Here is a 15064-nt window from a genome sequence, read left to right as displayed (position 1 = left end):
TCACCTTCCTGAAGGGCCCTAAAAGTCAGAATGACACCAGTCTGATGCCACACGTGCCACTTTCCTCTGATTCTAACCTTGGATTCCTGTTCTCAAAGTGCTGTATTTATGCCAAACAGCATGCTGGCATTTAAAACCTAAATCCAGGTTCCATCCACCATCCTTGCCCCACTGATGGTCAACCACGCAGACAGGCAGCCAAATTATAATATGATATTGGCGCCCTGACCTGAAAAAAAATAGCAGAAGACTATCAAAGGGCTGTATTGATACATCAGGATGGGAAGGCCTTTTTTATCACTGAAGGCAACTCAGTCTCCTCGAACTTCAGTAACTCACTGAATGAACATGGCTGGCTGAGTGGACTACAGAACGCTTATCGGCTCGTGGCTTGGCTAAATAGCCGCATAACTTTGGCACAGTTATTGACACTCATCTGAAAAATAATTGGAAAAAAAATAATGCATTTTAACTAGGTGATGATTAAGGGTCTTCCAAATCTTTATGATTTTTAAAAATCAATTCTAATTTATCCATCTCAACTGAAGTTCAAGAGTTTCTTAAGTGTCACTTAGGCTGCCCAAGAACTAACTAAACTGTTAAATGCTGACTATGCTCCATGCTGAGTGGCTATTCTGTCATCCCCTGAGAATTCTGACTGCTCATCTCTGGCTTCTGGATGAAAATGTTTGATCTGACAGAGAAGTCATGAAAGCCAAAATCTACGGGCCCATGGGTTCAGATTTTTTCATTTATAAAGGACTTCACAGTAACCTTGGATACCTTTTTTAAAAAATCTTGATTTACATTTGTGAAGCAGTATTAGAAACACAAAGCCTTTAAGAGAGGTCAATAATCACTCAGAAGGAAAAAAGAAAACTCTTAGAGAAACATCAAGTCATCTAGCCAGAGAAAAGGGAAACAAGTTGTTAAAGAAAGCCATTTTCACCTCATTTTCCTCCTGGGGTCTGAGAAAAAGTTATAATGTAGGTCAATGTTATATTTTCCTAAATGATAAAACTGGGCTTCATCTGCATCTTTCTAAAACTTCTTAAAACCAGGGTCAATAGCAGAGTAGAGTAAAGCAGACCCTAGTGCTTATAACTTGTGAATCTCTTACTATCCCTTTTTACGGGACTGTTTTCTGATACCCACTCCCCACAGTTACAGCAAATGGAAAAGAAAGATGAAGTCCACCAAGGAACATGCTTTATGAATAAAATATCTGATTTCTAGAAGACAGCTAGAATATATGCAGACATGAAAACCAGAGGCAGGTTTCCTATAGGAGGTAATCAACAAAGCTGGGGCAGTGACCCCCACCTACTTCCTAAGTCTCTTTTATGAGGCACAAAGAACAACGATTTAAGATATTTCCAGTTATTGAATTATAGAGCGGATCCAGGAAACATTCCTTGGCTGGGCAAACAGACATATATCCCCCACCTCCATCCACCAAGCGCTGCCTGCCAGTGTGTGCTTCAGGTCATTTCTGAGCCGCACAGTTCTTGCTCCTGAAATAGCTCAAATAATAGAGGAGAAAAAAGCTTCTGAGGGTTCTTCTCTCCCCAACACATGCAAAGCATTAAGATTATGTCTGCTACAATTTGAAGGATGGAGCTAAAAGCAGTTACCCTGGCACAATGATGGCCAAATGAGGCAAAGCTTGTTACATGAGAAGTGTAACCAATAGCTCACGAGTGAAATTACTGTGGGCTTTGCAGACACAACACAAACAGCCAGGCTACCAGTGAGAGCTGAAGGGATTCATCCCAAGAACAGGACTCTGACCATTACAAGTGAGTCTCCTCAAGTGCTCGGGCCTGGTGCACTGGGAAGACCCAGAGGAATCAGGTGGAGAGGGAGGTGGGGGGGGGGGGGGGATCGGGATGGGGAATACATGTAAATCTATGGCTGATTCATATCAATGTATGACAAAACCCACTGAAATGTTGTGAAGTAATTAGCCTCCAACTAATAAAAAAAAATAAAAAAAATAAAAAAAAATTAAAAAAATTTAAAAAAAAATTAAAAAACAAAACAAAACAAGTGAGTCTCCTAACTGTCACTCCGAGAGTTACTTTAAACCTAGGCACGTTCCTCTCCGTTGTCTCTTCACCAAATTGAAACCAAAAAGTTATATAACAATCCTAAAAAAAACACTGTGGTTTGAAAAAAAAAATTAAACAAACAAACAAAGTAACCAAGAGAAAAAAGGTAATTCCCCAGGCAGACAACATATTGGGTTTGACACACGTTAAATGAAATCAAAACAAATCCTCACTATGGATGCTGTGAGGACACAGATGAGGAGCCGACTGATGTTGCTTCGGGATATTTAAAATCAAGGATGGTCCATTACCCTGAATCTTTAGCACACAGACTTTATGGCTGCCAGCAACCACATTTGAAATAGTAAGTGAATCGTAGTTACGGTGAGTGTGAATCAGGCCAGAATATGGTAAGAAAATCCAAAGATTGAAGGGAAAATGCAAAACAATACCTTGGTGCCCTGGGAAGGAAAAGCTTCTTCAAAATCGGCCAGGATTTGCTGTCCTAACTCAGTCTGGGCCGCCTTCACTCTGTAGGGAAAAGAGAACATATCATTGCTTGGCATAATTTTCAAATGTCCATAAATATCTGTGCATGGACCCATAGAGGTTATGACTGCTGAAGTCTTCAGGGATCATCCAGGAAGCAGGAGTGGTGGCTAGATACGATAGGTCACACACTAGTTAGCAGCAGGTTTATGACTACATCAGCTTCCCCAATGGCTCAGTGGCAAAGAATTTGCCTGCAATGCCAGAGACACAGGAGTCACAGGTTCAATCCCTGGGGCAGGAAGTTCCCCTGGAGACGGGAATGGCAACCCACTCCAGTATTCTTGCCTGGAAAATTTCATGGACAGAGGAGACTGGGGGGTTACAGTCCACAGGGTCGCAGAGTTGGACACAACTGAGCATGCATGCACACACAGATTCTTTCTATATCCCAAAGCTCTCCTAGGCCACCGCTCAGCTAGTAGTATACGGTATGAGATAGTATACGTCAGTCTTTGCAAAATGTCACTGGGGTAGTTACACCGCAGGAAGATGCTATATACTAATGCCCAAGTCAAATATAAATCCACTTCGAGTTACTGGTGTAATTACTCTGCCGTTCTTTGGAGAACAGGATGGGAGGCTGGTTTTGAACTGCTTCAGGATTGCTGTTTTTTTCAACCTGGAAACCAACATCAAGATTCTAAGTTTTAACAAGTGAACCAAAATACTGTTTTCTAAAGTAAAAAGATCAAATGATAAAATGAACTGCTATTTGAGTGTGAAGGTCACTGAATGAAGACTTAAGTTCGCTCGGGAGATGGTGAGGATGAAGACTGAGTCACACGGGAAATGAGTTTGAAAGGGTAGGCTGGAACTGAACTGGGTGGTTTTCATGGAAATGAGGGCTCAAGAAATATGCTTGGCTGAGAGGAAAGAAGGGAAAGGAGAAGCAGCCAGGATGGGAGAGGAGCTCTGGGTCAGCTGCCTGCCAGTAGCTCGCCCTCCCCCATCCCAGGGAGTTGAGTCCCTCCTACCCACCATCCTCACAGCTGGACTTGCCCTGAGCCTGAGGCAAATCTTTTATCTTCACTAAAAGTACCATAAAATAATGTTCTTCCTTTTTTGGTCTCCACCCTGTTACTCTGGAATTAACTTTATGAAGTTTCTAGAAATAGTGAACAGCTCAAAACCACAATTTCTTTGGCTACTAGGCTGTGCCTGGCAACCTACAGAGATTTTTTTTTTTTTAAATGAGGGGATAGTCAGGACCCAAAATGGTCTGGTTTTTCTGTGGCATAGTTATAATTATGCCTTATTCCAAATACTTTCCAGGGTTTTTCCACTATCTTCAAAACTTAAAACTACTCTTATAGGTGGGTTTGCAGCCTCTTTTAGTTACTTTCTGAAGGGATGAGAAATGATAGAGATAAGGTTGTCACCCAAGTAGCCCACACGTTAGAATCTAATGACATTAAAATGTCATTCATCTACGCTTGCCCAGCGTACCACAGGAAACATTCCTTGAGTATGAGCTCTGACAAGAGAGAAGACGCTTTTGTAAAACCATTACCTCTGAGGTCTTATGACTCCACATAATGGGCCAGACAGACCGACTCCCCTGGTGCCAGGTCACAAGACAGAGCTTGCAGGCCCCTCTGCTCTTTCTCTCTCCTCTTGGCAGCCACGGAGAGCACAGGTTCCCCCCTAAGCCACACTCACTCCTGGAGGGGAAGTTCCATCCCGGTTGAAAAGTCACAGTCTTATTCTCAGGGCTCCTGAGTGTCTCGGTGATGTGATGGTCCCAGCTCTGCCTCTGTCACCCTTCCTATTCCACCATCCCCTAGCCCCACATTTTTAACCAGATTTGAAATTGGGGTGCCTAAGGCAATATGGATGGACCTAGAGATTATCATACTAAGTGAAGTAAGTCAGAAAGAGAAAGACAAATACCACATGTTATTTCTTATATGTGGAATCCAAAATGTGACACAAATGAAATTATCTGCGGAACAGAAACAGACTCACAGAGAACAGACTTGTGGTTGCCAAAGCGGAGGGAGGAAGGGGAGGGATGGACTGAGAGTCTGGGAGCAATAGGTGCAAACTGTTATGCTTAGAATGGATAAACAGCAAGGTCCTACTGAATAGCACAGGGAACATCATCCAGTCTCCGGGGGTAAACCATAATGGAAAAGAACATAAAGAAGAATGTATATATGTGTATAACTGAGTCACTTTGCAGTACAGCAGAAGTTAACACAACAGTGTAAGTCAACTACACTGTACTTCAATAAAATATTTAAAAAACAGAAATTGGGGTGCCTGCAAAGACAACCAGAGCCCATAAGGGCAAAAGTATCAGCCTGTGATTTGCAGACCCCCTTGCGTTCTTCTACAGTCCATTTCCAAGGTTACTTCTTGAGATAGTCTAGACTTAGCTGTGCAACTAGTGAGCTAGGTATACTCCTAATTAAGCCATTTCCCTCATGTGGGCCACAACTAAGAATGGTTGTGAAATAAGAGGGTGGGGGTGGAGGCCTGGACTAGATGCCTCTCAGTATTGTTATCTGATTACTCCACAACACCCATCTTACAGCTCTAGCTGGCAACTGCATCCATCCTTACAGGTGACTGCAAGCCAGATGTTTAATGAACACTGGAGCAGAATAATCAGCTTTTGCACGTTTCCAAGTGTAGTTTCTGAAGTGTCTAACAGTGACCTAGATGAAAGAGAAATCATTCCCCTTAGTGACAGTAATGATGGTATCTAGAAACCCAAACCCTGATTCATGCACTTGCAGGATAAGATGTAAATAGTGGTCTTTACAATAAGTTGCCTGAGCAAGATCCTACAAATACATCAAACACACTGAAAAAAACCCACATCTGTGACCTCATTCCATCAAACTCCTTCCTCTTCCAACCATAAAAAAAAATAAGCTCTTACTGTGAAGAGATAGAGCAGTAGACTCTGTTAGCAGAGTACACACATAAGTTCAGCTACCAAGACTTCCTAGTCATCCTTATGAAAGTCAACCTACAACTAATAGAGAACAGGGGAAATGACAATTTCTCCCAGATCCAAATAAGCTTGACCTGGTTAGGTGGTAACAACTCAGTGCTGACCACTCTTAGCAAATGAGAGATCCCCTGTGCTATGCCGGAAACGATGGTCAACCAGCTGCCTCCTGGCATCCTCCACACCTTGTGACCAAGGGTTGTTCAAAGGCGCCCTTCCCATGGGACTTCCCTGGTGGTCCAGTGGTTAAGGGGCGACTAAGCCAGTGCGACTCAACTACTGAGCTTTATGCACCACGAGTGGAGAGAAGAAAGCTCAAGCACAACTAAGACCTCATGAAGTCATAAATACGTAAATATTTTTTAAAAAAAGCACCCTTGACTAAATGTGCTATCAGATTTCACCAGAGGGATGGCAGCAGAGGAACCACGAAGTATGAAAACCATTTAGACATTTATGGACAAAATAACCCTGATGCTTCCAACACCCGGTGCATGACTGTCCCAGAGAAAGTACCCTCAGTAATTTGCAATAAACTCACCTCCCAAAATAGAGTGTCTGTACCGGACAGAATGATTAGTCAGTCTGATTAGTCAGAAACTCCAGTTCCAAGGAGACAGAATCTCAACCCAGAATCTTAGAGTGACTCAGTGGGACGCTTTGGTATCATCAAGTACAATCCTTACGCTTTCAAAACGCGTGCTTTTGAAACTTAATATCCTTTCAGAAAGAACCTGATCATAGTCATAGAGCCAGCTGGGCCTTTTCTTTCTTTCTTCCTTTTTCTTTCTTTATGTAAAAATTTTTATTGAAGTATATGTAGTTAGTTGACTAACTAGGCCTTTTCATCCTCCACTTTAATTTCTTTGACCACTATGCCAAGTGATTCCCTCAATCTGCCAAGTACCTCTCATGCAGAAGAGGTTAGAAATAGCTCTTAAAATATGTTTCAGTTAGAAGGTTTCATGGGTTTCAAGAGAACGCCTGAACCTTCCATTTTTCCTCAGGAAATACTGACTGATTACTAGACACATTGGCTTTCTCAGATATTCTTAAGCCAGGAGGATTTGAAATGTAAAGATGACATTAAAGGAAAAAAAAAAACTTTCCTTCAACGCTACATTAACGTTTAAGCATTTTCCAGAAGGGTAGTTGGAAGAAACAGCTGTATTCAAATTGACGTCCATGAACTTCATATTTCAAATGTGCAGGCAAAGATGTCAGAACACAGGCTTTCCTGTGACTTCCGCAGTCTACAGACAGCAAGCTCTGAAGTTAGAGGCACTGAAGTAGTGCACAGGGTGTAAGGCTCCCGCCTTCCCCCCTCTCCCCAAACAAACAAGCTATTTCTATCACTTCCAGATGGTTCTACCATCACTATGTAAACATAAGGGAGGAAAATTCACCAGAAATGATGCTAAAAATAAGAAGTCTGGACTTTCCTCAAACTTTTAGTACCTCCTGAAAAAGAACTGTAGTCCAGGCACTGGAAACAAGCGATTCATTCCCTTCCATTAATTTTAGTGTTACTTAATAGCACTTATTCTCTATTAAATCAACACCTTTTTTTTTTTTTTGCAAATAGAAGTTGTGAAATGAACAAAAAGAAAAGTAAATCCTCCTGTGTTTACAGCAATCCTACATGATAATGAATAGCTGGAGCACCGAACTATACTGATAGAAAGTTATCTTTTAAGGGGAGTGGCATTACAGCAGTGATCATAAAGTTTCTGCAATTTATAAAATAACTTCTTTGGGAAAAAAAAATTTAAAAGGCAAGAAATCCTCAAAGAGTGCATTCTCTTGTTTTTCCCTATATGCTTTCTTATAATATAAATGAAATTCAGTTCTACCACGTTCCTGCCATCAGCAGTGCCCATCCCATGCAACCATGCAACCTCCTTGACTACATGGTCACTGTCATGGAATGATCTTTATCTTTTTCTAATCCAGAACACAGCCCCAACCTCCAGTCTCTTATAACTATAACTGACAAGACCTTTACAAAATACAAATAAGACCATGTCTCTTCCTGCTTAAAATCTTTCATTGTCCACAAAACGAATGTAGAGCAGATTCTTTAGCAAGGCATCTATGATCTGACTCTGCCTACTGAGACAGACTTTCACTCTCCACTCTCTTCTTTCCCCCCTCTCTCTTCTTGTCTTGGTAGTAAGGTCCTACCTTTTGTTTTGGCCACACCCTATGCCATGTGGGATCTTAGTTCCTTAACCAGGGATCAAACCCACACTTCCTGCAATGAAAGCATGGTGTCTCAGCCACTGGACTGTCAGGGAAGTCCCCAGATCTTACCCATTCTTTTAAGGTCAGATTAAAATTTAATACTTCTTGACCCCTACCCTCAGCCCCTGAAGAATGAGTCTCTCAGTCCCTCTTCTGAGACCCTGCTGTCCCCAAACAGCATGGACTAGTTCTGTTATATCCATCTCTATCAGTGTTTCTCTCACAATAATGGCAAGCTCTTTGAAGGCAAAGAGTATGTGTTTTTCACTTCGTGCCCTCAGGACCCCAGCACAGGGCCTGGGATCTAGAAAGTGTGTGGTCAGTATCTATTAGATAAACAAAGAGAAGAATAGTGAATGGGAAAAGAGATCAACTCTGGATTATCAGGAGGGTGAGAGGCAGTGATGCTGTCTCCCCCACCCACCCCCCACCCCCACCACCCAACAGAGCAACTCTGCCTTCTCCATCTGAGCTTCCATCTTTCCTGCAGCTCATAGGTCCCGTTTGTCTGCTCTCTTGGCTACTTCGCATCCCCACGTTGACAGGGCAATCAGCCAGTTCTGAGTGTGATGGGATTAGGAAGGAGAAAGGGAAGGGTGGTGATTTCCCAAGTATTTTGCCAAGCTCTGTTCCGACACTCCTTAACAGTTCCTTGGCATTTCCATTCTAAGATGGCACCCTGAGCACGAGGTATAACCCCTCCCCTTCCTGCCCCAGATCCTCTGAAATAATGAAAAGAGTTTAATAAGAATCCAGAATTGGGCAAGAAAAGGAGAGGCAGACTAGAAACTCTGGTAGGACAGACTAAAGAAGGAAACCTCTGCCAAAATGGCTTCTCAAATATGAAGGACATGGGCTTCCCTGGTGGTCCAGTGGTTAAGCATCAGCCCTGCAATGCAGGGGACACCAGTTTGATCCTTGGTCCAAGAAGATCCCACATGCCCAGTGGTGACTAAGCCTGCGGCTTGCTGAAGCCCGGGAGCTGCAACTACTGAGCCCAAATGCCTAGAGTCTATGCTCCGCAATAAGGGAAGCCACTACAATGAGAAACCTACACGCTACAACTAGAGTAGCCCGCACTCGTCACAGCTAGAGAAAGCCCATGAGCTGCAATGAAGACCCAGTACAGTCAAATAAATTTTTAAAAAGATGAAAGACGTGAGGGGAGTGGACACCAGGAGCAGGAGGGTGGCTCCCGGCACCCACCAGGGGAATGCTGGGCTCCTGCAAGAGAAACAACTAAGCCAGCGCCAGGTCTCACCCCGTCCTTGAGCAACCAGGTCAGGAGTGGCCGTGGGTCTGAGAAACCCAGCAGAGTCCACGGGGCTGACAACACACAGGCAGATCAGCAACTCATGGGCCCAGAAGATCAGCCACCAGCACAGTCTCCCCAGTGGCTCCCCCAGCTCCAGCCCCACCTCACCTGAGCAGCACTGTCTGCAGCACATGTAGCCCAGTGGCATATCCCGCCTACCCCCTCGTGAGCAGGGGGCAGTAAGATAGCATCTCTGATCAGGCTGACAGAGACTCTCACAGCCAAAAACGAGCATTCTGCTAGACATCACCAAACATGTGAACACCAAGAAAGTCATTATACTCAATGAACTGAAGACCTCAGAGCACAGAGAAACAGAGCAGGCAACTCAGAACTTTAGAACCTGTATAATTTATGCTCCCTGAGAGGTTTAAGATGATACTATGCCCATGAAAAAATAATTAACTAGATACCCTGAAGATTAAAGTTGGATTGTTGAAATAAAAACTCAACAGCTAGGCCAAATAACAGAATGGGCACCATTGAAGAACAAATTTAAAAAGGAAAGTTGAGTTGAGGAATTCAGCTTAACAGGACAAAAAGATAGAAAGCATTAAAAAACAATAAAAGGAGGGCCTGGTTTCAATCCCTGGTCAGGAAACTAGATCCCACATGCCGCATCTAAGAGCTCACATGCCACAGCTAAAGATCCCACGGGTCCCAATTAAAAGATTCTCATGCCACAACTAAGACCTGGAACAGCCAAATAAATTACACACCAGCAGATCCAGAAGTTCCAATACTCATGTACAAGGGATTCCACAAAGAGAAAACATAGAGGACAGAGCACAAAGAGAAATAAAAGAGAACACTGTCTCAGAATTTAAGGAACTCAAGAGTCTTCAGATTAACCATACCATTAAGTACAAAGCAACAGGAATGAAAGGAGATCTATGTCCTAGTAAAATTCCTAACTCTCCCATCGCCAAATCTCAAATGCTTCCAGAAGAAAATAAAAATGAAAAAAAAAAAAAAAAAAAGATTATCTTATAAAGGAGTAACAATGAGATGGCCTTCAGGTTTTTTCCAGGCAACAATGAACGCCAGATGATAGACTGCCTTTGTCTATCCTACAACAGCCATGAGGTGAAAGCAACTCAGCCATCCAACAACAGATGAATGGACAAACAAAATGTAGTCTCTACGTACAATGAAGTACTCAGCCTTAAAAAGGAACAAAATTCTGATAAATGATACAACACAGATGAATCTGAATACATGCTAACTGAAATAAGCTGGACACAAATTGTTTGAGTCCACCTACATGAGGTACCCAGAAGAGGCAAATTCACAGACAGAAAATTGACCAGAGGTAACCAGAGGTGACCAGAGGTGGGGAAGAAGAGGTAATGAGTGCTATTATTTAATGCATACAGAGCTTCTATCTGGGGTAATCAAAAACTTTAAGGAATGGTTGTCTGACAATGTGAATGTGTGCTTGCATGCTCAATTGCTTCAGTCATGTCCAATTCTTTGTGACCCTACGGACTGTAGCCCGCCAAGCTCCTCTGTCCATGGGATTCTCCAGGCAAGAATACTGGATGGGTTGCCATGCCCTCCTCCAGGGAATCTTCCCGACCCAAGGATCGAACATGCGTCTCCTGCGTTGCAGATAGATTCTTTACCACTGAGCCACTGGGGAAACCTGAATGTATACTTAATGCTACAAAATTGTACAGTGAAAAATAATTAAAATGGTAAATTTTAATGCAACGTATATTTCAATACAATTTTTAAAGAGATAAAGAAGTAGGTATCTTGAATAAACCAATTACTATTGAAGAGACTGAAAGGACAAGGATCTGGATTGAAAACAGGTGACACACCTAGATGGTTTCTGCAGGCAAGATCTGGGACTTCCCTGATGGTCTAGTGGTTAAGAATCTGCCTAGCAATGCAGGAGATGCAGGTTTGATCCCCTGTTGGGGAACTAAGATCTCACATGCCGAGGGGCAACTTACTGAAGCCTGAGCACTGCAAGAAAAGATCCTGTATGATGCAACTAAGACCAGACGCAGCCAAATAAAATAAATAAATATTAAAAAAAAAAAAATCTGCCAGATCTGACAAAGGATTAGTATCCAGAACACACAGAGAATTCCTACAGATTAATAAGGAAGGGATAAGGTGGCTTAGACAGTAAAGAATCTGCCTGCAATGCGGGAGACCTGGGTTGGATCCCTGGGCTGGGAAGATCCCCTGAAGGAGGGCATGGCAACACATTCCAGTATTGTTGCCTGGAGAACCCCATGGACAGAGGAGCCTGGCAGGCAACAGTCCATGGGGTCACAAAGAGTCAGACACGACTAACCACAGCACACAAGTAACTCAATAGACAAATGGGCAAAGGATACACACTGGCATCTCACAGAGGAAATGCAAATAACTAATAGTCAAACGAAAAGCAAACTAATCTCACTAGTTGCCAGAAAAATGAAAATGAAAGAATTAGGTACCATTTTTTATCTATCAGATAAATGAAAAGGAAAATTAACCAAATCAAGTGTTGTTGAAGATATGGGGAAATGGGTACTCACACTGTTCAGATGGTCCTATAAATAAATTAAGCCACTTTGGAGGGCAAAGGAACAGCAGTTATTAAAATTTTAAAGGCATGTGACCTATTACCCAGAATTTATCGTAGAAAAATTGCAGATGTGCAAGAACAAGTGTATTTTTCAAATCAGAAACAAATGGTCTAGTGATATGAAAATGGTTAAATAATCTGTGGTATGTTATACTACAGAACTCTATGCATCAAATCAAGAGAATGAGTTAGGTTTGTATACACTGATGTGGTAAAACCTCTAAAGTACACTCTTAAGTTAAAAACAAAAAGAAAGGTTCAGAATGAAGCATATGGTATGAGATCATTTATTTAAAACAAAACAAAGCAAAATAAACCCACAATCTAAAACTAAAGATTTATTTAAATGCACAGAAAAAAATCTAGAGGATGAGAATTAAACTGATAATAGTAACTATCTCTATGGGCAGCAGTGGGATGTCAGGTATCGCTAAAGAGGACTTAAGTTTCATCTGTATATTGACTTTTTTTTTAAAATAAAGAAAATGTATGTGTGTACTACTTATATAATTAAAAATAAAGACACTTAGAAAAAAAAGAGGCCTGTAGCCATTAGGTCTTATCAGAAGGCAGAGTTGAAAAGGATGGTTCCTGCTGAGTACAGGCTTCTCTGTTTCGTCTTTGTAGCCAAAAAAGGGTTAGGATCCATCAATTGTGACTGTCTCCATATTAGTATCTTTCCTGCTGCTACTTTTAACAGACAAGGCATTAAATTCCCCACTCTCTCTTTAAGCATCTGCCTTTCTTTCTATTGGCTCTAAATCTGGGGTCAAAACTCAACAGAATAGGAAGGAAAGAACAAATCTAAAGAGGTTAAGTCATCATTTTGTTACACCTGAAGTTCAAGGGCAGGCTGTATTTGCAAAAACTGCCAGAGCAGTCTCTCCTCGCACGTGCTCTGTATACCAGTGTGACTGTGACACTCCTCCCATTGGGGATGGGGGCGGCCATGTTCCTTCCTCTTGAATTCTGAAGGCCAGGTGACCACAGAAGTGACCTTATGTGACTTCTAAGACCTGGTTCTTAGAGCATCTTGGGGGTGCTCATTCCTGGGCCCCAGCACCACCTCACCTGGGGGAAGCCCAAGCAGCTGGGAGGACCATCCAGCCGAGGTCCCAGCCAACGGCAAGCACCAATCTGCCCTCGTGAGAGTAAATCAGTGGATCCTCCAGCCCCTCCTGGAGCCACCCTGGCTGATGCTGCATGGAGCAGAGATGAGCTGTCCTTGCTGGGCCAGGCTAGACTGCATGAGCGAAACAACTGTTGTCGTCAGCCACTGAGTCCTGGATTGTGTTGATTTTTCACAAGGAAACAACAAGAAGGGTTTCCCTAACAAACGGAGCCCTGGGCAGCTGAGAGATATCAGCAGCCACTCCCGTGAGACAGGCCAGCAACTACCTGATACAGGGAGCTTTAGATGACATGGTTAGGAGCTGGTAGGGTAGACATAGAGGGAACATCTACATCAGAGAGAGGCAGGTCAGGTGACCTCTGAGTCTCCTCCCACAGTGAGATTCCACATTGAACTTTCTGAGCTGAGCACTTAAGTACCTCCTAGCACCATCTTTTCTTAAAAGGGAAGATCATTTTCTCCAATGAGATTTTACCTTTCAGAAAGCTGCCGGATCTGTGGAATGCCCATATATTTGTGGAAGTGCTCCAGAACATTCATTACGCCCTGAAGAAGATTAGCAACTTCTCCATACTGCCTTCGCCTGGTCATGGCTCTGCAACGAAACAGGAAGTTGAGGGTTCTAGAAAAACACTAAGGACACAAGATACAGATATAGACCAACCTAGTCTGGGCTCTAAAGTAGACAGCAACTCAACTTACAATAATAAGCATTCCTGAGCACTGAATATATATAGTCCTATGCACTGGGGGAGGAAAAAAATAGCACCAAGTTCAAATCCATAAAGGGACATGAGTAAGACAGGGAGAGTGACAAGGACATTTAAGTAGTACCAAGTAGGATGAATGCAGCTCTAAACAGAAGTCCAAGTTGTGTGCTCTGGGAGGTACAAGACTGTGAGCGATGAAGTCTCACTGGGTTGGGGGAGGGGAATCTGGGAAAACTATGGATTTAGGATTTGGGTATTAACAGAAGAGCTGGCTTTTGACAGAGAACAGGGGCAAGGATGTTATTACTTGACGGTTATGGCATTTGAGCAAACCAAACACATCTTCCCAGGATACAATAAAGAGCATTTATATGCACTTACACATTAACTCAAATCTGTAGATTTTAAGCCAAGATTAAGCAACTCTGTGAATGTTTAGGTATGTTTAGTTTCCCTACTGCTAAGGTTAATGAAGCTTAAATAAAAGGATGCTGATAAAATCAACAGTTACAGCAAGGAAGGAACAAACTATCAGATCTAAAGTTTTCATTAGGGTTGGGTTTTTTAATTAAACGTATAATTTATGACTTCCCTTATGAAGCACTTAGAGAGACTGGATCAAGTTCAAGCTGAGGAGTTATGTGGCTGCTGCCGCCTGGTCTGCTGGTTTGGTAGAAAGCACGCAGCACCAGGAGGAAGGGACGAGGACACTGCTGTTCCAGTCACTAGGAGAACAGTCCAGGGATCGCCGAAGCATGTGACATCAGGGAGAGACCAGGAAGAGCCTGCACCCTACTCACCCAGACTTTGGATACTGTGTCTGTATTCCCAGGAAGGTGCTCTTTCTCTGCCCACCCATGAGATTATGCTGAGGTTGGGACTAGGGGAATTCTTAGCCTGGGAGAGACCACAGCAGCAAACAAGGTCAGAATCTTGGTAAAGGAGGCCTTTTGGGGCTGTTTCCTTGTGGTCAGTAACCAGCTCCTCCTTTTAATACTGCTACTCATGTTCTCACATACCATTCCCTACAGATGCTTTGCAAGCCAAATAGGAAGCTTCGGTCTTTGAACAACTAGGTTGAAAAAAAGTAAAGTGGGCTGAATGATCAGTCAATGATCTGTTTCCATTAGGCACCTTCAATGCCAGTGAAACTCAGCCTAAGACCAGTAGGAAAACTTGCCGAGGCAGAGGTTGGGGTGTGGGACTACACAGCCCTATGTCTCCTGTCAAGCCCCAAGGTACAGATCTACCACAAGGAAATGACCCGTGTTCTTGCAGTCATTCTCCACAAGTGTTCCAAGTCCCCTTTAGTCACCTCAAAGTCTCAGGTGTTTGTTAGAAGTTGAGCACCTGAGGGCACAAAACAAAAGCGGTGTCTCAACACCTGAGACCGATTTGTAGGAAGTGAGGCAGAGTGGGGAGACTCTCCTGGCTGAGAAGTAAATAAACCTACAATGCAGTTTCCTCTGTGACTCATTCATTTCCCGTGGACCCGGGACAGACCGCCTACGTGC

At 43.0% G+C, this 15064-nt stretch overlaps 1 protein-coding gene across 1 annotated transcript in view; it reads right to left on the bottom strand.

Annotated features, from left to right (window-relative positions):
• VPS53 (VPS53 subunit of GARP complex) overlaps positions 1-15064 on the bottom strand; it is a 122200-nt gene that overhangs the window by 75226 nt on the left and 31910 nt on the right. Inside the window, exons 7-8 of the mRNA XM_043903317.1 lie at positions 13316-13435; positions 2504-2582 (exon numbers count right to left, since the gene is read on the bottom strand). Of these exons, the coding sequence (XP_043759252.1) occupies positions 2504-2582; positions 13316-13435 (199 nt within the window). The remainder of the gene's footprint in view (positions 1-2503; positions 2583-13315; positions 13436-15064) is intronic.

This window comes from Cervus elaphus, chromosome 5 (genome assembly GCF_910594005.1).
Source record: "Cervus elaphus chromosome 5, mCerEla1.1, whole genome shotgun sequence".
Classification (NCBI taxonomy): domain Eukaryota; kingdom Metazoa; phylum Chordata; class Mammalia; order Artiodactyla; family Cervidae; genus Cervus; species Cervus elaphus.
Note: the sequence above shows the minus strand (reverse complement) of the source record. Positions and strands in the feature narration are given on the sequence as shown.